This window comes from Pithys albifrons, chromosome Z (assembly GCF_047495875.1).
Source record: "Pithys albifrons albifrons isolate INPA30051 chromosome Z, PitAlb_v1, whole genome shotgun sequence".
NCBI classification, from domain to species: domain Eukaryota; kingdom Metazoa; phylum Chordata; class Aves; order Passeriformes; family Thamnophilidae; genus Pithys; species Pithys albifrons.
The window spans coordinates 49,683,108-49,708,033 of NC_092497.1; the positions used below are offsets into that span (position 1 = coordinate 49,683,108).

Below are 24,926 nucleotides of genomic sequence, written 5' to 3' on the forward strand. Positions count from 1 at the left end.
GAAGGGGAGTTACCACTCATCGTGTGAAAACAAAAACACACTCCCCTGCCTCTCAGTGTTCTATAGCACCCAGCTGGTAGCTTGAGGGGTCAGGTGTGCCCAGGGCAGCTGCTGCAAATGATCCATTGTTAACAGTTTATGAGAAATTTCGTGGAGGGTGTAGAATACACAGTTTTGGCTACACCCACACAGTAATAAGCTGGTCTCGGCCGCTGAAACTAGGACAAGAATTAAAAATGAGTACAGTAGTTATTATGTACTCTTGATAGGAATGGCAATAAACTTTTTTAATATCTTCAATACCTAACATAAAAATTGGAGAAGGAGAGTGAAGTCCGCATGTCTCCATTGTAATCTTGGCTGAACGTGCATTTGTGTTGGTTTTCATATTACTGATTAGAAAAGTTTGATAAAAAAAAATTACCTGATCAGTAACTCTGACTTACACCAGAGCTTCAGTATAACTAAGCTTTGCTTCAGAAGTTGAATCATTATTTTGTGATTGAAAAGCACTGTCCATCTGAGTATTTCACCCATCAAATGTCCCAGTCATTTAACATTCAATGCCAAACAGGTTTTTTTCTTAACTTCTTGGCTACGATGAATCCAGTGGTGTTCGGCATGTCCGTAGGATGTTCCACCCAGGCCGGGGTTTGGGAGGCCCCCGTGCTCGTAGATCAAACATGCACTTTACTACCAGTTCCCCTGGTGGGCTTTCATCTTCTCAGAGTTCGTATTCTCCAAGCAATAGAGAAGCCATGGATCCTATAGCTGGTAAGAGCTGTAACCGCAAATTTTACCCCAATGTCCTCCTTTCACAGAGGAAGTAAAATTCAAGATGCCAGTACCTGCCCTGCCTTCTGTTGCTGTGAAGCTGCATGTGTGGGTGAAGGTGTGGTTGGTGACTGTGTGCAGGTGAGCAGGGTGCCTGGCCCAGTGCTCACAGGGCCTGTGCTGGTGCTGAAGCTGCTGCTTGTAGCCTGTGCTTTGAATACCAGACCATGTAAGGCTTATTCCCAAACCTAATCTGTGTATTGGCATTGATTATTTTTACAAGTGATTTTTGTCTAGCTTCAGTTACCTACTTTAGCACATGTCAATTTGCCATGTAATAAAGCTGTTTATGGAGGAGAGCATCTGTCTCGAAGAGGATGAAATTTGCTCAACTTGAGTATTAATGGACATTTAAAATTGGTTCAGTTTACATTCAGGCTGCTGTTTGATTGCCAGGCTTTTATTTAATATTACAGACTTTAAGATATATATCTAAATTATTTTATAAACTTACTGTTGCAAGTATATGAAGTCTGTTTTGGTCAAAGTTAGAAAAATTGTGAGGAGAAGTGTCTTATTTTCAACACCAGGTTTCCCAGGAATAATTAGTTTGGTCTGCATTTGTCTTTGATGGGGAAAATATATTTTTCCAAGACAGAAAAATAGAGACTGAAGACAATTCTGAAAATAAATATAATTTTGCCTAAAGGAAAATCTAAACATTTTCATGTGGTAGTCTTTGACCATGCCAGTGTAAGAGTCAGAATGTCTGCCACAAATCCACCTTGGCTTCAGATGCCAAGGAGACATAATGGTTAAACTGAAGCCTCCTGCTATCTGGCTGTGACTTCTTCCAAGGGAGGTAGCAGCTAGCTGGCTTGATGAGGCATTGCCCCTGGAAGGGGAGCTCTGGTTCCACTGCCTGCCTCGATCATGGTCCCCTTTACCTGTCTGCTGCTTGCTCTGGTACTCTGCTGGCGTGATGTGACCTGATTTAACCCATGGAATTAGCTGTGAAGAAGTAGCCTATCAGGAGAAGAAAATACATGAGGTCACAGGAGGGTCTCAAAAAGACTCAAGTCTGTTCAAGGAGGGAGGATATTCATGAACTGCAAGACCTCATCCTTCTCTTGCAAGGGCAGCTAGTTTAGCTCAATTAATTGTGGAGTGACTGCTGAAGTTTGTTTTCAGCCTCACAAGATCTTCCCACTTGGCAGCATTAAATGTGAGGTAAAATGGGCTTATTCTGCATATTTTCTTTTTTGGCTGAAGCAGTTTCTGCACTTAGAGCACACTGAGCTGAGTGTCCTTGTTCCAGGAGTGTCTTGATTTCACACCTGCTTCCAAAATACAGTTTTGCTATACTCTAAGCTTAAACTTACAGTGGGAATAAATATATCTGTCTGGAAATGTCACATGTCTTCCTTTTTACTGGACTAATAAATAGGAAAGAGTGCAGTATTTTTTCTGCTTAAATAAAGTTTATAGCATCAGTTAGGGTGGTTTTTTTACATTTTTTTCCTCCCTGTGGCATTCACTAGTATTGAAAAGTTATCTAATCTTGGTGTTGCTGTCAGTGTTGGTGAAAAGTCCTTGACCACCCAGAGTTCATATTTTGCTTTATTTCTTCAAAGAGAGTTTGCTTTAGCACGATTTTGTTAATGCAATGGAAGAAAAATTGTCATGACATACATAGTAACTTTGTAAGGTGGAGGAGAGGGGCCGGGAGCAGGATTTGTGCCCTGCTGCCTCTGCCCCTGCATGAACTGCAGCGAGTGGCTGAGATAAGAAGCACCTTCTACATAGGGAGTAGAAGAGATCCTTCAGTAATGCACTGGGCAATAATTTTCTGCTAACACGTATTTCAAAAAATTCTTGATGGATGAAACTTTCAAGAAGCTTTCCCTCCTTCTGAATTAGAAAACTTAAGAACAGAGTGGCTCACTAGGCATTTTCTGTGCTTCCAGCAGAAATAAAAGTTCATACAAAATGCTTTTGATGTGAAGCAACGATTCAGTGTTTTCTTAATTAATTTTTTTATTAAATCTTTGAAGCAATGATTACAGTATTTTTGTTTGATGCAGCAGAGCTTCCCTCTGGGAAGATACAGCTTGTGTTTTCAGGGAACAGTGGTTGAAGAAAAAAACCAAAGCCAAAATGAAGAAGGTTCTTACTCATTTGCTATTTTGACTTGAAATCTCAGAGTTGCTGCAGAGGACATAATTTGCCAGGCAATACCTGGAGATTGGCTCTTAATCTTCCTTACCCTTATGCAATTAAATGTTCACACCTTTTAAAATGCTTCATGAGCTTTCTGAGCATTGTTTGTTTTTGATGTAGTTGATTGGAAAAATAGGAACTGATGTACTGGAATTCAGGGTGTCTTCATTCTGTTGTGTAATGCGCACTTAAGATCTTTCATCATAGAAGCTTTCTCTTCTCTGGCAGAGCTTTTATCTCAGCTGTCAGGTGTGAGGCGTTCCGCAGGAGGACAGCTCAACTCCTCTGGCCCTTCTGCTTCTCAGTTACAGCAGCTGCAGATGCAACTGCAGTTGGAACGACAACACGCACAGGCAGCGAGACAACAACTGGAGACCGCACGCAATGCAACTAGGCGCACCAACACGATCAATGTCAACACCACTATGACACAATCCACAACAACAACCAACACATCTAACACAGAAAACAGTCAGCAGACTATCCAGAATTCCCAGTTCCTTCTTACAAGGTAACTTGTTCAGTGTATTTGCTTGTGTTTACCTCTTAAATTTTCTGTTTACCTTAGCTCTGGTAGAGCCTAGGATGATGTTAATTAACAGACTACTTACCTGGTTTAGAAATTATACTTAGATCCTAGGATTATTTTAAAGAGGATTCACCTCCTATGGCATTACAGTTCTTTTAGAACATTGACTATTGACCTGAAATGAAGATGTTTTCCACATTTTCCCTGCCATGCCCTCTGCAAGCACACTTGTGCTTGTTTGGTAAGAGTGTGGGAATTTTAACAGCTCCTGTGCCAAGAAACCTGAATTTGAATCAAATGGATTTTTATCTATGTTCAACATAATATTGGATGACATCTTTCAATCATAAACTCATTTGACAACCTTAATCAAAATACCTGCAAAGTGTCATAGATTGTGACTTTCAGAGTTGAAGTGAGCAATTTCCTTGCCCCTGTGCAAGGGGCAGGGTATGCAGAGTATCCTGGAAGAAGTGGTGGAGTGAACTTTGCATGGTGCTTCAGTCATCCGTAGGCTTTACACATGCAGCATTATATTTTGTGGCACATGTGATCTTAGAATTTGATGCAGAAGGAAAGAAGAGTCGTAATTCCATGTCTGGGAAATGGCAACAGCCCTCCCTAAAAGATTCCTGAATAACAAGCCAACCTCATGAATAGTTTCTGATTCTCCTCCAGCTTGGGGCTTCACTTGGAATTGCTGTTGCGGGGACAGGGGAGGGGTGGGCTAAATCTGTTCCTGTTGCACTGCAGTGCCAGAGGCTGCCAGTGCGGAAGGGCAGGCAGGGCTGTCCTGAAGGAGCAGTGTTTGAATACATCTCATTAACTATTGGTGGTGTCATGAGTGACATGGGCTTTCAGCAACTGCTTGTCTTCTCTTCCCTTGCTGCTGTACAGGTTGAATGATCCGAAGATGTCGGAAGCAGAGCGTCAGTCAATGGAAAGCGAACGGGCAGACTGCAGCCTGTTTGTTCAGGAGCTTCTACTGTCTACTTTGATGCAGGAAGAAAGTTCCTCCTCAGATGAGGATGAGCGGGGGGAGATTGCAGATTTTGGTGCTATGGGCTGTGTAGATATTATGCCTTTAGATGTTGCTTTAGAAAACCTAAATTTAAAAGAGAGTAATAAAGGAAACGAGCCTCCTCCACCTCCTCTTTGATGACATCCCACTTTGCAGACAATGTCCTCTGTGCTGTATTTGCCAATGAAAGTGGACAACAACTATCTTGGGTTTGTTTTGGTGATTGTAATTTCAGGTCTGTCACTCTTGTTACATTGTGTACATTCAAAAGAAAGAGAGAAAAGATATATATGATAATCATTTCCACTTAACTAATTTTTACTTCTGTCAGGTAAATGTAGGTTGCAGTGCAGAGCAGAAAGCTCTGTGTCCTGTACCTTGACATGCAAAAGGCTCTCCTAATACTCCACATTCAAACTGAAGAGGAAAAAAAATGAAAAATCTCTAATGAAGCTGCTGTGTGTATTTATGAATATTAATGAATAAAAACTGCTTGGATGGTTTACCTTAACTACTGCATGACGTTTTTTGCAGCGTGCATGAGTTTTAGTGACCTTGTCATTTAAAAATTTAAATACAAGGAGTAAAACTATAAAACACAAAGCTTTCCCATTATTCAAAGGTTACCTGAGGAAAAGGTTAGAGCTGAGTAGCAGCTTGTGGCCACAAAGTAGCTTTTGAATAATATGTGACATCTTCCTGTACTGTTCCTGCATAGGATGGAAACTCTGCAGTGGGATACATTGTCCTGACTGGGGTGTGGCATTTTGCTGTATGTGACCATTATGTTGCCCTATCAGCTCAATGTGGAGTTAAACGTCATCTTATGCATCTGTAGGAGACACAACAGTAAGGCCACTGCTGGAAGCTACTGCAAGGGGCTTTTGTGTGCCCTAAAATCAAATGATGTTCACTTTTGTTTAAAGCTTTTCTTTGTTGTGGTTGTTAAAATTTTTTAATTGTTAAATATGTTTTATTCAGGTGTAGACAATTCATATATTCACTGTGTTTCTTAAAAAAAAAAAAGTTAACCTGGATCATATTGTCTTAGTTTTAAAAAACCTTTCACAGCTTCAGTCATATTTTGAGTTATTTATGTATTTGCTTTGACAGCATCAGGAAAGCTAGAGGATTTGGATTCCCAGACTGCCAGTGTATTACAATGGCATTCCTAATGCTATCTTTAGCACCTTTTATTTATTGTTTCTTTTGGTTATTTTCGCTGGTATGAAAAAGTTGAAAAAGCCTTTTAGTTGAATCATGCCACCTACATGCCTATACTGTTAACCCTACTGATTTGAGTATGGTGTTCTTGTGCATAGAAATTTGTAACAGCCCCAAGGCAAGGACAGAAGGGATATGTTAGGGGTATGTCTGTTTGGGTTTGGTTTTCTTCCTTTTTTTTTTTTTTTTGGTTGTGTGGGATTTTTTGAATGTAAAGTTAGATTATAAAAACAAAAGGGCACACAGCTTCTGATGAAAATTTAAACTAGGCTTATATCATAATGGTGTCTTTTCAGATCTCTCACCTCACCCCCCTCTCTCTTTGTCTGTATCCTCCCATCTCAGCAGCATTGTAGAGTAAACATAAAGACTTGGACACCACGTGGTGTTCTCAGCAAAACTGTGACATGTATGCTAATCAAAAATAACAGCAGCAAAAGAAACAACCCCATAGACTGAAATTTAAGTTTCCTTCTTTTTTTTTTAAATCATCAAATCTCAACTGTTTCCACGTAGAATAGCACTAGCTTTGGTTTTTTTTTTTAGTCTCTGCAACAGGAAATGTTTCAAGGAAAACTTTATATGCGGCCTCTGGTTATCCTGAGAGTTATCCCCCGTAGGGACTTTTTTAATGATTGTTGAGGATTTTCAAAAACTTTTCAAGCTGTAGTTTTTCAAACACATCTTCTGCACATTACAATAAGACACACGGTTCAATAAAGCATTTTCAAGACCGTTGTTCAGTTGATTTTCTTTGGTTTTGATGTATTATTCAGACAGTTCTGCTCCAGAAATTTCTGCAGCTTGCTTTAGTTCCAGCTGTATATTCCAACACAAAACCTGTTCATATAAACATCCTGAGTGAGTTACGTAAACTTATTTTGAAACCAGATGCTTTGGCCGGTGATGAATCCTAAACACCTCACAGGTAGGTGAATTCAAGATTGAATTGACCAAGATGCATTTAAAATAGGCTTTTCTCAGTGTGGTGTTATTTTCTGTTGGTGAATGGCTGTGCTCCAGAGTTTGCCTTGCATGACTTTAAGACTCCACTCTGATTGCTTTGAAGGAGATGCAAACCAGTGCTATCCATGTCTACTTAGAGACTAAATATGTTCACTTGGGTTTAAAGGTATCCTTGGCCATCACATTAACTTGTACAAATCTTCAGTTGCTGAGGGGTTTGAATGTTTTTTAGGCTTATTATGAGTAATATGAAATGGCTACTAGGAAGGTATTTATTTGAGTAGTCTCCCAATTTGCAGGGAAGTCTTTTTCGTTCTCAGACTAAGCTTTTTCAGGATAGTATTTCTGGGCTGTTTCCAGAACATTTATTTTCAGGGTGCTTTGAACTACAATGAAAACAGCCCTCAGCAGCTTTACAGGAGAATCCTGTAGCAGGTTATTTTCCATGCAGAAAAACCCCGAAATCCACATCCCCATACACCACATGGAGACCACTCTTCCAGGAAAAGGAGCCTTCATACTTGGCATTTGCACAGTTATTGGAATGCAGTGAATTGTATTGTGAAGGGCTGGTTAAGGTCACTTAAAGAATTACTGGCAGAAGTATCAGCAAAACAATTTTAATCCATGAAAAGTTCTGTGGCAAGGTTCGCTCTCTTACTACATGGAAAAAGCACACAAAGGAAAACTTGGTCAGTCAGTCTGGAAGGATGTATTCAGAGTCGGGCTGAAAAAGGGTAAGGATGGAGAATGGTAAGGGTGCAAAGGGATAAGGCAGACCCTCCCACTGAGCTGTGAGGTTCAGAGTGGACTCCATTGCCAAACTTAGCCATGGAATTGATCAGCATTTTATGTTGAAAGGATTTGGCAGCACTTAATAACTGACTAACACTTACAGGATGATTCAATGGGATCTACTATGAGCAAAACAGTAGCTTAATTATGAATCTACGATGGCAACATTGATGCTCCATTTGCTATAGAGTATTGAAAACAATTTGCACTCACAGACAGACACACATGTATGCACATGTATGAGTATATATGTACAAAGGCACCTGTTGAGTTTGGTGAGAGCATCTCTCAATGGGCAAAGGGTTGAGCCTTGAGGAGGGGGGGTACCAACCCAGGCCCCACTGTCAGTATGCAGTGATGATCCTCTGAGTTCTCACACCTGTGGGTTGATGAGCCCTCAGAGCCATCCTGCTCCCAGAGAGGTGCTGGCACAGACACTGCTGCTCCATCGAGCTCCAAGGGCCTCAGCTGGGACGCCTGTTCATAGGGTTGTGAGATGCTTGGCTTTATTCATCCATCAGTTTCCTTCCTGGCCTCAATCCAGGTCAGTAACCTTCCTTGAAAGTCTGGTAACAATAATACTGTTTCACTTGTCTGTGATTGAGACAAAACTAGGTTCCCAAGGCTGTAGCTGGAAAATGGAAGTCAGGCAGCAGAAGTTCCTGGGAACAGTCAGTGTTACTGATGAGCAGAATGGAGCTTGAGTGCCTGGGGGCAGGACATGGAGCACCAGAGATGGCTCCCAGGCCCTGTTGTGCCTGCACAGAGTGGGCAGAGGCACCCCCATGTCACTGGTGGGACACCAGAGCTGCGCAGTCAGCAGAGCCTGTGCTAGCCTTCATTCCAGTGCCAGCCTCTAGCAGGTAAGGACCACGAACAAGCCTCTTCAGAGGCATGGGACAGACAGAAGGGCATGCAGTCATTCCAGTATTCTATAAGAGTTGAAAGGATGGGGAAAAGCCCCATCAGACTCTCACTGGAAAGCTTTTTGGAATTTCACTATAGTCTGTAACTTCTGTCTTAATTAGAGCTCTGTGGGCTTTTTTATGTTTGGCTCAAAGCACAAGAAAGACATCACACACACTGATGTGATAAACAGTGAAAACGTATTTTAGCTTTCATCCACCTCAGGTTTTACGTGGGGGTGTGGCGACTGCCTTCTTGCAGTTCCCTGGGATTTTCAGTGGGTGGAAAGGTTGGTTGTGTTCAGGGGGAGTGGGGAAGAGTTCCATTCTCTGTCCTTAGCTCAGGGTAGGTTTGTAAGACTGCACAGAGTTGTGCTCCCTGTTCGCTTGTGGGCAGCGTAGCTTAGCACGGAAACCAAACACCCAGATGTGTGCACACCTGCAGCTGTGTCTGTTGTGAAGGAGTAAAGGGAATTCCATGCTACCAGCCAGAAAACCTGGAGGCTGAGAGGCTCCACTGACCTCTGAGGCTCTCAGGCCTAAATCAGGGAAGCAGTGGATACATCGAGTATATGAAGAGTTTTCCAGTAACATCACCTGGTCTTTTCCCCTAACATAGCTGACCTTCACTTTTGGTCTGCCTGCTTTGCCAAAGGACACTTTGCTGTTGTGGAGTTATTTCAGCTCCTAGGGAAAAGGAGCTAAGTACACATGCCAAACACTGGTGGAAGCCCCACTCTGCAGTGCTGTGTCCTGTGGTGAAGGCAAAATGATGGTGCCCTCCCTCCTTGGCAGCCCTGCAGTCCTTGCAGCCAGTCCTGTACAGCCCTTCCTCAGAGCTTTCTGCTTGCTCCTGCTTGCCAAACAGAATACAAACACGGCAGCCTCTGCATTGTTGAATAGAGGGGCTTGAGAGAGGCTGATGGGCACAAAGATTTACTTGTAGATATTACATGTATATCATAGGTGCTCATAAGTTATTTGTGGATAAAAAGGGAAAAGGAGAAGAATAGAGGGGAACTGCACAGCTTTTGGAGTGTGCTTCCACCACACAACCTTTACCACAGCAGTGGCTGTTGCCTCCCGCAACATGCAATACAACACAGGGATATGGTGGTAAAAGAGGGGCCCTGCCACTGTGGGGTGCGCAGGAGAGGTACCACTGGATGCACAGTGCTGCATCCTCCCTGCTGGGCCAGCAGCTGTGGAGGGGTGAGTGAAGGTGGGGTGGGCCTCAGTTCCCCACTACACCCTGTAGCGGCAGTCATGGCCTTGCAGGAGCTGACAGGGTGGGGAGGAGAGGCCAGACAAGGGATGCTGATGTGGGTCTCAGGACACTCTGGGGTGAGGGAGCTTGGGAAGAGCAAAAAACATAAAGGAAAAAACAGGAGAAGCTGGCAGTGTGGGAAACAACGGGACTGCAGAGGGAATGATGGTCAGAGGCAGGAAGGGCTATGGGTCATGCCCAAGATGAAGAGGAGTGATTGGAGTGGGACTGAGGAAGGCAGAAGACAGCGAATCCCCGCCAGCTACAAGTGAGGCTCTGGCAGCTCCCTGCTGCTGTCCACTGCCTGTGGCCCGGGAGAAAGCTGGGCACCACTTCTGCAGCTCTGCTGCCCTTCCCAGCTGGCAAACGCATCATCCAGGCCTACCCTCGGCACCACAAGCTCTCCTCTTCTTGCTACAGCAATGCTGCAGCCCAGGGTATCCCCACTGTAGCTGCTAGGCACTGCCACCAGGGCAACCTCCTGCCTCTGCTCTATTCCTTTCACAGAGCAGTCCCTGAAAGCCGCTGTCGGGGTCTTTGCACATCCTTCTCAACCCCAGCACCACAAGTAACACTTGTGAGCTCAGTATCTCTTGCTGGCTATTGCCTTCTCTTCCCAAAGATCAATGTTTGCCTGTGTCTGTGTCTCCTCTCCCAGATGCCAGAGCTGCTCATCAGTGCAGGAAGGAAGGACAGCTGTTTCTGTCCAAACAAGCAGCGTCTTTTTCCCCTCCACCTTTAGCTACCTCTGTTGTGAAGCTTCCATCGGCAAGGGAAGATCATCTTACTTTGGCCATTGAGCCTTGGCCCTTTGAGAAGCAAACTATGCCACGCCCCTCGGCAGGCAGATGGGCTGCTTCCCAGCAAAAGTCAGGAGGTTTGTTATTTCTGATATACTGCTGCTCACCTGTCACTCACCATCCTTTGCAGAGCCCCAGGAAACGCATTTCTGTGATGCCAGTTGTAGATGTAAGAATCACACAGACCAGCTAATACCAAAGATGCTCAGGTATAGGTATGCTTTGTAAAAACCATAAAAGTCTATTATTTTTTCCCCAAATGTTCTGTAGTAATTGTTTCTAAGTGCATTTAAGGCAAGGTTTGTTTTATCCATGTTATTCCCACTCCACTGGGTCCCTGTTAAATCATCGACTGGCATCATTTCACATATCAAAACAGCCCTTCACATTCAAACCAGTAACTTTTAACACAAATTACAAACTAGTCTCAGTTTAGAACCAAGTACCAAATAAAGGAAAAACAAGCATTTATATTTTATATAAGCATTTATTTACAACTTGTTTAACAACTGTACACTATCACCTTTGAAGCATTAGTGTATTTGACTGGGAAAAAATATTAAACCTTTTGATTCCAATTATCATTACTGAGTATTTTTTTGTCTATATACAGTTATGTATATTAATACTGCTACCATGACAATCTGGTAGTTTCACAATTTGTCAATGAACTGAAATGAGAATTAATGTTTTGACACTCTAAGAATCCATTTTTTTTACAGAAAATATATCACTGGCAACTTCACAAACAGTTACTTTGATAATTGGTCAACATTTAATTCAGGACTGTCAAACAAGCTGCTATTAAGAAGGTAAGAGTTTTCTATGCAGCACAAATGAAGTTAGTATATCAGAGACATGCTGGAGATCACCTCTGAGTTGAGAGCTCACAACCACTTCATGACAGAGATGCCAGACTAATCTAATTAAAGTAGCCAGCCCCTTGCTGAAAGTTACTGTGGCTCCACCTGACATCTCTCTGTTGCATTAGTAAACTCAAACAACTTTTGTCAAGCTAAACACACTTACATACAAATGTCATCAAGGCTCAAGAATGACTGATATTTAGTCTCTAATCTGCACAGACCACTTGGAGAAACGAGGTACTGCTCAGCTTCATGTGGGGACTCATATGCAGGCGGGTGCACAATAAAAAGCATCCCCTCCCGCCCGGCACAGAGCCTGATTTTAGGGATCCTGCACCCAGCCTGGTTGGGGCAGGGTGTGGTCCCAGCTGGAGCAGCACTTGCAAATGAAAAATATACCATGCTTTTAACACTCAACTAAAAGAAGTTTTACTAATAACACTTGCCCTGACACATAACAAGGGATCAATGGCTAGGACCTGGAAAGACACAAATCCATCAGCTCTCTGCTGGAGTTAGTCTGATGAAATGCTGTTGCCTCTGCTGCAGAAGTAGCTGACTTGTTATCACCAAACACCAGATCCTGGCTGCAGGTCACGTCAGACTTCACTGTCCCTGGCCCTGGTGGACCAGGAAAGACATATCCCCATCTGAAGTCCTGACAGATTGCTGTCAGCCAGAGCACCTGTTAGCCACAGGCTCACCTGTAGGGGAGGGTATCCACAAGGGAAAACACCACACAGTCCTCAATGGGATCTTAATGCTTACCCCTCACTGTCCTGCCTGGTCTGCTTGCAGCCCATTCCTCTCTGTTCTTCCCTTTGCCAGGCAGCACCACCCACAGCCCCTCTGGTGGGGCACACAGTCTGTGCTTTCTCCGCATCACCTGCACAAGGCCACTGGCGCTATGGGATCGGGATCCCTGAGGACTGAACACTGGCAAGTGTCTCGGCGCACAAGGTGCGGCTCTGTCCAGAGCCCTGTTTGACAGGCCAGAGACAAGGCAGGCACTGAGTTTGTGACCAGAAGGGGCTGCACAGCTAAGTGGACACAACACTTCTTCAGCCTGGAAAGCAGGGCTGGTGGTTCTGCCACTGCCTAAATACGCAAAACCATTCCTGAAGGCAATGTGCTTATGTTGCTGCATGATTAAGATCCAGGTGAGCAAGAATGAGGTTTCTCTAGAACTGGACTTAAATCAAAACACTTCAAGTTCTTAGTATTCAGACTCTTTTCAGATTTCCCAGCAAATTCTACAGCTTCAAAGCCCCTTTCCCTGTTCGTTATGTGCTAACTCCTATACAACAAACCTCTTAACTTACAACACTACAGCACTCCCTCATCTTCTGAATCTTGCCAGTACTGGATGTCCAATACAAAACAAAGATACAGTAGTACAAATGTGCAGATATAAAGAATATTAAATAAGCAGCTTTTTAAATTAATATAGGCAGTACAAAGCATTTTGAGTTACACTGTCTACATATGGCAAATCATAGAGCTAAACTTCATAATACAAAGAAAAGCCAAGCTAGTGCAATTGGAAATTAAGTAGCTAAGACTGATAGGAGAAATTAAAAAGAAAGGAAAAAAGCAGTAGAGGTGAAAGATAAATGACCCAAATTATACACTGGCAAGGACAGTCTGCATAATACAAAAGTGTAGATGACTTTCTTACTTATCTCCATTCATGTTCTTTCCTCAGATTGTTTTAACAATTGTCCACGGATTGGAAAAAAAAGTTTCTGAAATAACCCAATAATACAGGTCAATGTAGAGAGAAAAATACAACAGCCACAAACTACTGTGTATATACATATTAAGGAAGCAGGCAATGCCTGTGAACAAAATACCACCTGGTAGTTTGACTGGCTCGGAGATTATCAGATGAAACTTGCTTGGTTTTCTAAGGAAGATGGGATCGCCAAGCAGCAATTCATTAGTCACTTCTCCTGGTAAAACACCTCCTTCACTTTATTTATTTAAAGATTCAAAGTGGATCCTTTAAGGGTGCAGGTGCTTTGAAATTTTAGCAGTAACCAAAAGGCCATTTTAGGAACTCATTAAGACTAGATTTTTATAGTTCAGTAGATGTAAATGTTGCAGGAAGTCTGTGTGTTAATACTGTTAATCAGAATTAAATAAAGTGGACAGGCGGAAATAAGATGGAGAGCTGACAGTGCTCTGTCAGTTTGCAGAACGCCTCCGGTTGAGTGGTGAATACTGGATTTCCTCCCTTCTAGCCTCATAGGAGAATTTTTTGTGAGGAGAAAGAGTAAATGGAAGTGGGAAATGGGAAAGCCACTCCCCAGGGTGGTAAGCTTCTCTGCAAGTAGATCCCCCTTTGAAATCAGATGGCCATGAGTCTTAAGTGTAGAACTGGTTAAGTTTTGGTTATGCAGTCTGGACAGAAAAGCAAGTCATGCAGTGAACAGTCCCTGTTATAATAATGCTGCAGGTCATGCAACCACATCACTGCAAATAAAAGAATAAAGAAGAAAGTTAAAATGCAGATAATATTACTGTTGAAAAAAACAACAGAGAACAGAACAGGCATTTTTTCAGAGCAGTTTGGTAGGGCCATCTCTTCTTAAAGAGTTGTGCAAATTCATGGGGAAAACATTTTTGCCAGATGAACTCTTCAAAGTAACAGGAAGGTTACAGGCCAGTAACTGGAAAAAGCAACAGAACAGCCTTGAGCAATACCTAGATTTAGCTGTAATTCAGACAAATTCAAAACTTCTGAGTAAAGTCCTTCAGGGCACCATTCTCAACTAATACAGCCATGGAAACTAAGTTTACACAGATATGAGAAAGTCTCAGGCATTAACCCTTCAAGCTTTGAGCACTACTGAAGATTTTAAGAATTTATCTTTCATCAAAGCTCATCCGGTGCATGAGGCTCCAACTCACCATCACCATGTACTGCACTGGCCAAGTTTGATTCATTGCAGGCAAATACAGGTTTGAATTGTAAGAAAATTATATGTATTCCTGTTAAAGTAAGCTGAGTGGGAGCCACTGAGCAGTCGAAAGAGCACATCACAATGATGCAGAAGTGAATCTAAGTCAGGAGGAGAATTGGAAAGGTAGACATATTTCTCCATCTTACCAATGCACCCCCTTTCTTGACCAATGCAACTGGAGTGGAGTGCTGTACTGACACAGCTTTGGTGCTTTCAGCTTCCCCAGGACCGGATGTTGCTGCACAGCATTGGCACAGCACTAAATATGCACTCGTGGTTTCACATTGCAAAGAGTAAATTGGCTTCACCAGACTGAAATCAGAGCCTGCTTCCCCACCCAACTCCTTCTCCCTAGTATTGCACTGGTCAAAAATGATTCTAAGAATGCATCTTGTAACAGGAAAATCCAGGTTAAATAGAGAAGAAACAAAATTTAGGACAAATCTGCAAGTCCTGCAGCTTGTGAATCCCTCTTTTTTTCCTTCTCATTCATCCACACAGAACACTAATTATAGTTGAAAAACAAACAGAAACATAGAGCCATGTATCAAATGGAACAAAAAATTTCACACATTCAAAGCAGATCTTGAGGGTGTATTTTGCGCAATCATTGTCTGTTAAGCTTGCTTGGCATTGCTTGGGTGCATAAAGTTAGAGTTCAGTATCAATAATATGAAGATCACTGTAGTTATTCTATAAACAATAGTTCAAGCTACCTAAGCATGTACCTATTCTATTGTGCATAAATGAATATAATCTACTCCTTTAGTCTCACTTGTCTATTATTTAGTTCAGACTTACTATTTAGTAGCACTTCAAGTGTCCTGTTGCACATAAACAGAAGTGACACTGTAGGTTTCTCTTTGAGTCTTGTAAACTCAGAACACTGTATTATCTTCCAAGGATGTAAAAAAATCATCTGTCAGTGCCCTTTCCTGACTAGAAATTCTGATCTTGTTCTAAAAAGAGTTGGCTGTCAATTTCTTTCTCTCTATTTTAAAGCTACCTGTGGAAGCAGCAACACTTCAGAAGGCAACAGAGATGTAAGATGCGAGGGTAAATTCACTGGGCATAACCTGTTACTGCACCTGCAGCATCTTCAGAAAGAGACAATTTATGAGAAGTGACAGAGAATACAAAGCAGACCATTAATTTTAAAAAGCGTGGCCTTATAATGTAATGCTTATAACTATTTCAGGACTTTACTGATACTGCTAAATAAAGGCTTTAAAATCTCTCTCAAAACCACTGATGCCTCTAGGAAATAAGTTTACTCTCTGGCTTACTAACCTTTGGTGACTGAGAACAATAATCTCTGCTTTACAAAATTTTAAATTACATAATTGATATTATACTCAAATCCAAATAAAAAAATCTGATGGTCTCATTACAACTGTTTTACAACCCCATAAATATTACACCATTTGGTATTTTCTGTTAAATTTCAGCTCACTTCCATGACCACGCTAACAACGTGAGCAGGCTAACAGAACAACTGGTCTTTAAGTTAGGTATGATCATTGGGGATTCAAGTTCTATGTGCTGAATAAACTATTCTATTCCTGTGGAAACACTTGCTTCTGCAGTGTTTCTGGTTTGTGCTACAGTAGGCTAACAGCTCCTCAAAGTGCTGCTGACAAACTACTGCTTTGGTAATGACTAAAACAACAATGACCCTCCTTCTGAAGTGTGCTATTCTAACTTCGTCCAATAGCAAAGGACTCTCCACTGAGAAGCAATGAATAAAGTCACCACATGGAAGGAAAGGCTTCTCAGCTGTCCTGGAATTCTCTCTACGAACAGTATTTTTCATGTTGTAGGGATCAGTCTCTGAGATCCAAAGCAGCAGGACAGTGGCAAGAAATTTTATCTGACAAATGGAATTTGCTTCCAGTCTGTAACTGACACACAGTGCCCAGGGGCCTGAAGGATATTTAATTTGCCAAACAACTTTACATGCACAGCAAACAGCAGCAGAGGAAATTCCTGGTTTGCCACCAGATCCAACTAACAGAGATACACTGTAAGATAGTCCTTTACTATGTTGGCAAGGCCCAAGGGTGCAGGTTACAATCTGGGCCACTGTGAAGCTGATTGCAACACCATCCCCCAGCAACCAACACAAGTGGACTTCAACTTAAATTGTTAGTTTGAGTTCCCAGCTGTCTTGGCTACACTGCTGCCCCATGGGACTGTGTGATTTGTCAAGTCTTCTAGAGCCAACATTTATTCATTACCTAATTCAATGAGCTGATACATTTTAAAAACGAACCTAATGTCCGAATATTTTAATAAATCCACAAATACAAAGTCAAGGAAAAACAGGATAAAGCTACCTAAGACCTCAACATCTCCAAATGGTACAAGGAGCTCGCAGCAAAATCAGAATTTCCAGGGTCTCACTGTATCAGATGCAAGAAATCTGAGGTTGCTGTGGCTGGCAATGACAGTTTCTGCCCTATTGATATACGTAAAGCCTCTAATACATAATCAATAACAATTAAATTTATTTTTAAAAAGAGAGAGAAAAGCCTAGCTCAAAAAGCAAGGTTCTTTTTCATTTGTTTTAAAATTAACACCAAAATGCAAAACAGTTAAAGATGTGTACCACTCTTCTGATTTTTGTACTGAACAGTTGCTTGCATCTCTCTCCTCCATTTTCAAACTGAAGAAATCACACCTTTTTTGTAGTTATAGCCTGCAGGGTCACTGACAAGTTTCTGCTGCTTTTCTGGTCTTCCGGAGGGAAGAAAGATCACAGGAGCAAAGCAATGCAACCATTCATGCCAAGATATTTTGTTGACTCCTTAAAAGTGACAAACTGGAGGCATGGCTGGGATCCTACCTAGAACCTGACAGCTGCTCCAAAAAGAATCACAACTTAAAAGTACATTCTGATACAGTAAACTTTTTTAGCTATTTATTTATGCAACACCAGTAGAGGAAAATGCCTGCAAAATTTGCTAAAATTGGTTTGGAGATATTGAAGATTATCAATACAATATTAATGCAAAACACAGAGCTGACATTCTACCTAAAACACTTGTGCAAAAACCCATAAGAAGTCAGTACTGCATAGCTGACTTTGAGTGCAAAAGTATCTCCCTCATCAATCCTTGCAAAAAGTCAAAATGTAGGTCAAGAATAAAAAAAAAATCTCAATACAGTAAGTAAAATTCAGATACCGCTTTACTTCATAATAAAAAGAAAAGTTAGCCACATTAAAGATAGTCTTCCTCCAAATCACTAACAAGAAGAAAATCCAGTGGTGACATCAAAATGTTTTCCTAACACCAAATATACAAAAAATGTTAACACATCAGGACAATTAGATTCACTAAAAATCATCCAGGAAAGGATGATTACACTTATGTTAAGTGTATAGTCTTACATACTAGAGGACTGAGGCAAAAGCTGGACCTGCCAAAATACCAAGGACTTTAAAACTGCCAAATCCTTTTACATTTTCTTGACAGCTTGCACATACCCCTTAATCATCATAAAGCAGTAAGAGGAATATTCATTGTTAATTTTTTCATACACAATGAATAATAAGTTGCCAGTGCTCCTTACAGAACAGAAAATCACAGAAAACTTGAAGAAACATTACTGCTAAGTGAAGTGAGACTGGAACAGGACAAGATTACCATTTGCTTATTTCCAAAGAGAGAATGAAAGGCATCTTGTAGCCATTAAGCATTTACTTCATTTTGGAGTATGTAAGGCTGTGTGCTCCAAACATTTGTTGTCCTTTGTACTGTGGGTGGAACACACAACCTTTAAATTAGATTATTTCAGTTTTCACAGCACTTAGAAAATACATGTTATGATCCAAGTGACTATGTGTTCCTATCAAGAAAAGGAACTTGATTACTTTTTCTGTAATGTCTGATCAGATAGGTTAACAACTTAACTTTCCACAGAAGTGTGCAAACTGGACCACACAAACATCCTTTATGGGCAAAAACGAAGCTTCAGTGCTGAACAATGAAAATAGTTGTCCATTTATCTGCTAACTCTTATTGGCATTAATCAAAACTTTGAGAAAGAGTATTCTGGGTAGATCCTCAGCACAGTGCTCAGAAAACTACTCCAACGAATTCAGGAGCTGTTTTATCACTGCCCTCTGGAGAACCTTTTCTCTTCAAGCTCAATTGTAGGGCTTTTTTCTGTAGTGCATCAGGACACGACACAACACTGGTTTAGTAACTACCAGTACAATTTTGATGCAAACGGTCTTTATTGCCTCAGGAAAAAAGTATTCCTAAAAACTTCTTTAACTACCAAAGATACTGAGAGAACTCTGTTTTACAGGTTGGGTTTATTGCTTATATTCTTTTATTACTGAAGATAAGACGAATAGAGAACATTCATGGGCAGCTCACCTATATATATGTTTATTCCCTGGAGTCACACTCTGAGCTACTCCTTTTTCTCAATACCACACTACTTCCAAAGTTACATAACAAGCAAGGAAAAAAATGAAGCTGGACCCATTGAATAAAGAAGCTGTTCTTGTAAAAGTGAAGGTTAAAGATGTTCACCACTTGCATTCATCAACACTCAAAGACTAACAATGGATATATGCAGCAAATAACAGAAGTAAAATGCTGAAGAACAAGGAATTAAATTCCTGATAATTACTATTAGAAGACAGAACAAATTACTTACTGGAACTGGACAGCAACTAAGTATATTTCTGTAAGATTGCAGTATATTTTTAGGTTTTTATATTCAACACAAATTTGGGGAAATACCAGAATTTCTGCAAGTCTGTAAATTCTCAAAAGACAATATGATTGTTCACTTGCCTAACAATTACTATGAGCATATTAGTCTTGTTTTGATCTTTGATGCTACTTAATGATGCTATATATTCTTGGAGGGATGTACAGGAAGCACTTCAGTGTCTTATCTTAAGGGAAAAGGGAAGACAATCACCAAGCAGAAGAGAAAAGCCAACAACCACCAAGGAGCAGAAGAAGCCATGAGAGACTGGAAAGTAAAAGTGAAAGACAAGGCTTCTAACCAGCATTTGTTCATCTTCTAACTGTCCGGGGTATTAGACTGTCACCAAAACTTTGGAGGCAAAATGGTGAAACAACTGTTAACAAAATAAAAGCAATTAGTTGTATTCTTGTCTGTAGATCGTGTTCTAGTTATTTTAGACCTACATCTGATTAACAGCAATAGGAAATTAAATTATTAGACAAAATTAAGAGATAAATCTTCCCATTAAGGTCCCATTCCCTCCTTTCACAAATAGCCTTTGGCAGTTTAGTAACAGAAAAAGCCAGATTAAAATCAAATTGGAGATTTAGGTATTCTTAGATTCTTCCTCTGGGTGAGAAAGAACAAAAACATCAAATTCCCTTGGAGGAAGCATCTTACTTTCTCCTGTTGACACACAGCATGAGGCCAAGAGTCCTTCAGATTACTAGATCATACAAATCAGTGAAGGATGTCCCACACAAACTGTCATCATCTTGCTAGATAATACACAGCATTCTGTTTCTCTGTGAGAGACAGCAAAATGAGTATCACCTCACTGAGCTACAGAAATTGTCCTCAACTTCCTTCACATTGTTACCTTTCTGCACACAAGAAACTTGTAATGTCTTATCTAACCTTTACAAGCACAGCCCAGAACCTGTCATATGCTGAATAAGTAAAGACAACTTTCAGAAAATCATTTTTTAACAAACGTGAGGAGTAAAAGACAAAGCTATATGCAATTAACAGCATCTGTTTTCTAGGCAGGGGGTAACTAGAAATGAAAATTATTTTCATACCCAAACTGAATACATTTCTTAGCCTAGATTAAAACAGATGATGTACTTGAAGATAAAACAGTAGTACCTAAAAATGCCATTCACTTGTTTATTACTGTTTCATTTAGGTGTGGTTGTTTTAATTATCCTTTGCTCATTCTACCCAAATTGTGAATTAACAAAGACATTCAGGTGATTAATAAATGCTAGCATGTCTTTTCTCTAAAGGGATTTATGAAAAAATGTCTTCACTTGGAACAGCACTAAAATAAGGTAAAAGAATAAATTTATAAACCGACTCCATGTGCATCAGGGTCCAAAAGTCTCTAAATGAAAAGTGTTTAAAACTAAATCACAACAAGATGTATGGATACAAAACTTTCAATCAATACTCAGGTTTCTCTGTGTCCATCAATTCTTCAACAAAAATTATGGGGAAGTAGTCAGGGAAAAAGCACAGCTTTGTAGGAACAGAACCTAAATAGGAGGAGACTTCATCCACCCCATTGATCAACACGGAGGTACTACAACAATTAAGCAGCTACACACCAGAAAGGCAGTACAACAAATCACAGCCAGTTTCCAACGAAGTCAGCAACCAACTCACCTGAAGGCACTAGTACCACTAGTAAGGCAACTGATACAATTATACCCTGCCTCAGTATTATTAAGAGCAAGTCTTTTAGTAGGGGATGGCAGCTGGAATACATTAAAAATATTAATCGGGGCCTTGATCCACTACGCATTGTTCATCCTTAATTATCAAATCTAAAGCAAATGCCCTTTTTAAATGGATAATGCAATAGCATGTAAGAGCATTCTAAATATTTCTCCACCTTTTTAGAATATGCATTTAAGCATACACCTAACAGAGAACAATGGAACAAACCATTTGAAAATACTCATCTCTACAAGCAAAAGAGGTAACACCAGTTGATAAAGAAATACCTGAATAAAGTCATCCTGCTTCCCTATCAAACCAAGAATAAGAGCAAACTTTGCATGTAGGAGATTACAAAAAACCCTTCTTTTTTGCATTGGTAAGTTTTTTAGCAGGAATTATATTAGCAGGAATAATATTCAGTAATATTATATTCTAATTTTGCATTTCTGTAATGAGATTCAGCATTTTTCTGAAGCAACAGGTTAGCACATGAAATAAAAAACCTAAATCCCTTTGAACAAGAACAGTCTTATAAAGTGTAACAACCCCTATGGCACAAAAGTACCAACTGTGACAAGAACTTTACATTGTTACATGGTCCACATGAGGCTTTTGGTAAGAGACCAGGCTTCACACAAATAAGACTGTTATTATACAGCACTCCTCTAGATGTTTTCAAAATTTTGGCACATAAAAAAAAGCCGAGAGAGAGAGAGAGAGATGGACTTCAAAAAATATAAGCAAAGGGCATTACAGAATAATGAGAAACCATAATAAAACCCTTTCCTGAACTGTAAAATAATAGCAGTAACAAGGGAGAAAGAGAAAGGATGCTGGTTTATTTTCCTTGAATGTTGTCACTTGCAACAGAAGTGGCCTGGATCACAGGGCAGTTTTCTTTCTAGGGGCAAGGCTTCTCTACCTTGCTGTTGTTGGCTGGACGTGACCAGGGTAAGATCTCCTTGTGGTTGTGGCTTGCCTCTGTCTAGCCAGGAAGGACTGTCCTGAGCCTGTACTAGCCAGTCTGTCTTCTGCTGCTTTTTTATGCAGAGTCATCCCCTATGGACAAAGAGAAACTCAGTGAATACCAACACGTAACACTGAACAACTTTACTCATTTGTATTTTGTTTATTATCTCCTTCTTCACCAACGCTTTGTTATTTTGAATTTCATACAAAAAGCACCATATTTTCAAGGATAAAGGTAAGATACTCTCCCTAATACTTTGTGTGGAGTTTCCCCCTCGCTGCCCCAATCATTGTACAGAGCAAGATACCAATATATGCTTCTCCACATAAACTCATGGAAACTCAGCAACTCTTTCCAAAAGGGCTCCCCTTTATCCCCAGCTTCTTTCAGCATGTTGAGACAGAAAAGTACTTTTCTTCTGAAAACAGTTTAAGTATTGTCATCCTCTGTGAAAATATCAGCTCCTGTGTCAGGAGCACATCTTGAGAGACATGTTTCCATCAGGCATAAATGGAATCAAGGAAAGGTGTGATGGGTTGCACAGTTGTGTGTAAAAGCAGAGGCTAAATTAAAGAACAACAGTCAAAGGTATCAGTGATCATCTTACTGTTCATGGGAGGTCACTGAACTGCAGCTCTTAGCTCAGGATGGTCTTCAACTTGTCAGTGGGACTATGATTATCAAATTGGTCAAGGACACTTGTCACTTGAAAATGCCTTCAATATGTAAACAATACAAGCACTCTGCTTAAGTTTAGGTTTGCTATTCATGGACATAACAAGGACAGGATGTAGCACAGCACAAAGGTAACTCTTGCAAAGGAATACTGAGAGGAGGAATTTGAATTCTATGATGGAGCAGAATGAAATGTGAAAGTTACACAGATCAAGGAATCTTCTACATGAAGAGCAGTTTCAGGGCAAAATATCTGCCAAAGGGAAGTCCTGAACACATTGATGAAGGTGACAACTCTCCCAGCGCACACAGGCCCAGCAAAAGCTGTATGGCTGCACAAGTCACCTCTTCTACTCAAACTTATTCTTCAAATAATTTAAATGAGGGTTTCGCTGCTGTCCTCACCCTTTGTATGGGGCTAAACTTGCTCTGAAGTTAAAGGGATCATTTCTCAGAGCACTTGCTGCAGTAAGCAAGCTGAATTTCTTTGACTGTGTCCCTTCATTAGAAACAACTGTAAGACTGGGAAATGGAGAATCAAAGAAGAAAGTAAATCTGAGCATTGTAATTTTGTATAACTGAAGGGCTGGGATTACAGAACAGTGATCTGAGCCATTTCTCATTTTAAAACTTAGAAATTACAAATACGTTCTTTTCCATTTACCCCAAGATTATCATAGGAACATACCCTTATATAGTAATAGCTTAAAATTACTAAAAAGTATTTGCTTCTGAGTTTGTGTGTTGGAAAATGCTTTTAAAACAAAATTTACTGTCAATGAATGAACACCATTATAAACAAGCCAGAAACAATAAATAGTTTGGGAGAGTCTTACCATATTGTACCAGGCACTAACAATGTATTTCTCCTCCATTTCTCTTTGACTTTTTGTTTTCTCATATTCTTTCTACAAAACATCAAAAAAGTAAACATTTAAAACCAAGAAGTACCAGTCTCTAAATAAAAAACATTGATCATCTACCACGAACCTCCAGGGAATGAAACATTCTGTCCCGCTCCTGCAACTGATTTTTCAATGCCTGAATCTCAGGAGCAGCACCCTGGTTCTGTTTAGGATCTAATGTGCGGATAACCTGTAAGAAAAAATCAGTTTTTCTTTCATTAAATCCCGAAAAAGCAATCTTGTTAAGGATTAAGGAACTTTTAAGTCATGCTAAGAAATTAAAAAAGTGACTTGAAACATGCCTACTTCTCTCACCAACCATGACACATTGGAACATCAGACTAGGGCCCTCTTTTACATGAGCATGAAACAAAACCACAAATAAGAAAAACTGATCCCTAAAAGGTTCAGCACCCCAGACTCGCATATGCAGTTCCTAACTCAGGCTGCACTCTCTCGGGGCCACAGTGATAGAAACACCTTCTATAAGGCTTCTCTCTTTAGAGCTAAGGTTTTCCTACCTATTTCTCCCACTTGAGGAAAGACTGCTTTGGTTCTTACGGACAGTTGCCATAACTCACTTGTCTGGGGTAACAAGTGTTGTCATTCTAGATAGGTCTGTTAAGCCCAGAAGCACCCTTGTGGCACATGCATGATCATTTTGTTACTAATAAGATGAAGCGACACCTGGTTACATTTATATGTGGCATTCATGAGTACCAACAAACAGAGCTGAACCAAGAACAAATCCAGCAAAATGTCTGAATTCCTAAGCCTTTCATAAAAAGTTTAAAGCCATTTTTTTACAACCTCTGGCTATACAGAAAGAGACTTCTCATCTTTTGTCTTTCTATCCATTTCAGAACAGTGTCCAGATACTGAAATAGAACAGTGCTCTAAATTTTAGCGAGACGTTTTTACTGTATGGTGCTCACTTAAGTCCTATTAGGAGCAGCTGAGGCAGCTGAAGTTGTTTAGCCTGGAGAGAAGGAGGCTCAGAGGAGACTTTATTACTCTCTACAACTCCCTGGAAGGAGGTTGGTCTCTTCTCCCAGGCAGCTAGAAACAGGGCCAGGGTAAATGGCCTCAAGCCACGCCAGGAGAAGTTCAGGTTGGACATCAGAAGGAATTTCTTCATGGAAAGGACTGTTAAACATTGGAACAGACTGTCCAGAGAGGTGGTGGAGTCACCCATCCGTGAAGTGTTCAGTTAAAAACTGGACATGGCACTTAATCCTATGGTCTAGTTGACAAAGAGGTGACCAAAGATTGGACTCTATGATCTTGGAGGTCTTTCCCAACCTCAATGATTCTGTGATTCTGAAAAAGCATGCTATTTTTCTAAGAAAATACATGTTAGACCTGGATACACTTTGCATAGTGGATGACAATAACGACTCTACTGACCTTCACAAAAAAAACCCACCGAACCCCCCAAATAACAAGAAGAAATGAAAAAAACCCAGAACACCAAACACAAATAAAACCCAAAATGAAAGTTGAAAAATAGATTACAAAACATTGCAAGTGAAAAAAAAATTGTTTAGACTTCCTGAAGATTGAAACATTTCACAAGTAGTGATTAAGGAAACTATACAGAAGTAAAGG

The 24,926-nt window shown here is 40.6% G+C and overlaps 2 protein-coding genes across 5 annotated transcripts in view; one reads left to right on the plus strand and one right to left on the minus strand.

The window, feature by feature from the left end:
* KCMF1 (potassium channel modulatory factor 1) overlaps nucleotides 1-5,055 on the plus strand; it is a 51,016-nt gene extending 45,961 nt beyond the window's left edge. The window contains exons 5-7 of the mRNA XM_071581035.1: nucleotides 600-774; nucleotides 3,223-3,505; nucleotides 4,421-5,055. Of these exons, the coding sequence (XP_071437136.1) occupies nucleotides 600-774; nucleotides 3,223-3,505; nucleotides 4,421-4,682 (720 nt within the window). The 3' untranslated portion in view covers nucleotides 4,683-5,055. The remainder of the gene's footprint in view (nucleotides 1-599; nucleotides 775-3,222; nucleotides 3,506-4,420) is intronic.
* A 5,919-nt stretch (nucleotides 5,056-10,974) lies between these two features.
* The window catches only part of HOOK3 (hook microtubule tethering protein 3), a 95,991-nt gene continuing 82,039 nt past the window's right edge, over nucleotides 10,975-24,926 (minus strand). For 3 of the 4 annotated variants that reach the window (XM_071581404.1, XM_071581402.1, XM_071581405.1), the window contains 4 exons: nucleotides 23,404-23,508; nucleotides 23,250-23,321; nucleotides 21,691-21,827; nucleotides 10,975-13,842 (listed from right to left, as the gene is read on the minus strand). In XM_071581404.1, the coding sequence (XP_071437505.1) occupies nucleotides 13,827-13,842; nucleotides 21,691-21,827; nucleotides 23,250-23,321; nucleotides 23,404-23,508 (330 nt within the window). In that variant the 3' untranslated portion in view covers nucleotides 10,975-13,826. Of the gene's footprint in view, nucleotides 13,843-21,586; nucleotides 21,828-23,249; nucleotides 23,322-23,403; nucleotides 23,509-24,926 lie in introns of those variants that run through there. The other variant, XM_071581403.1, reaches the window with a different exon arrangement.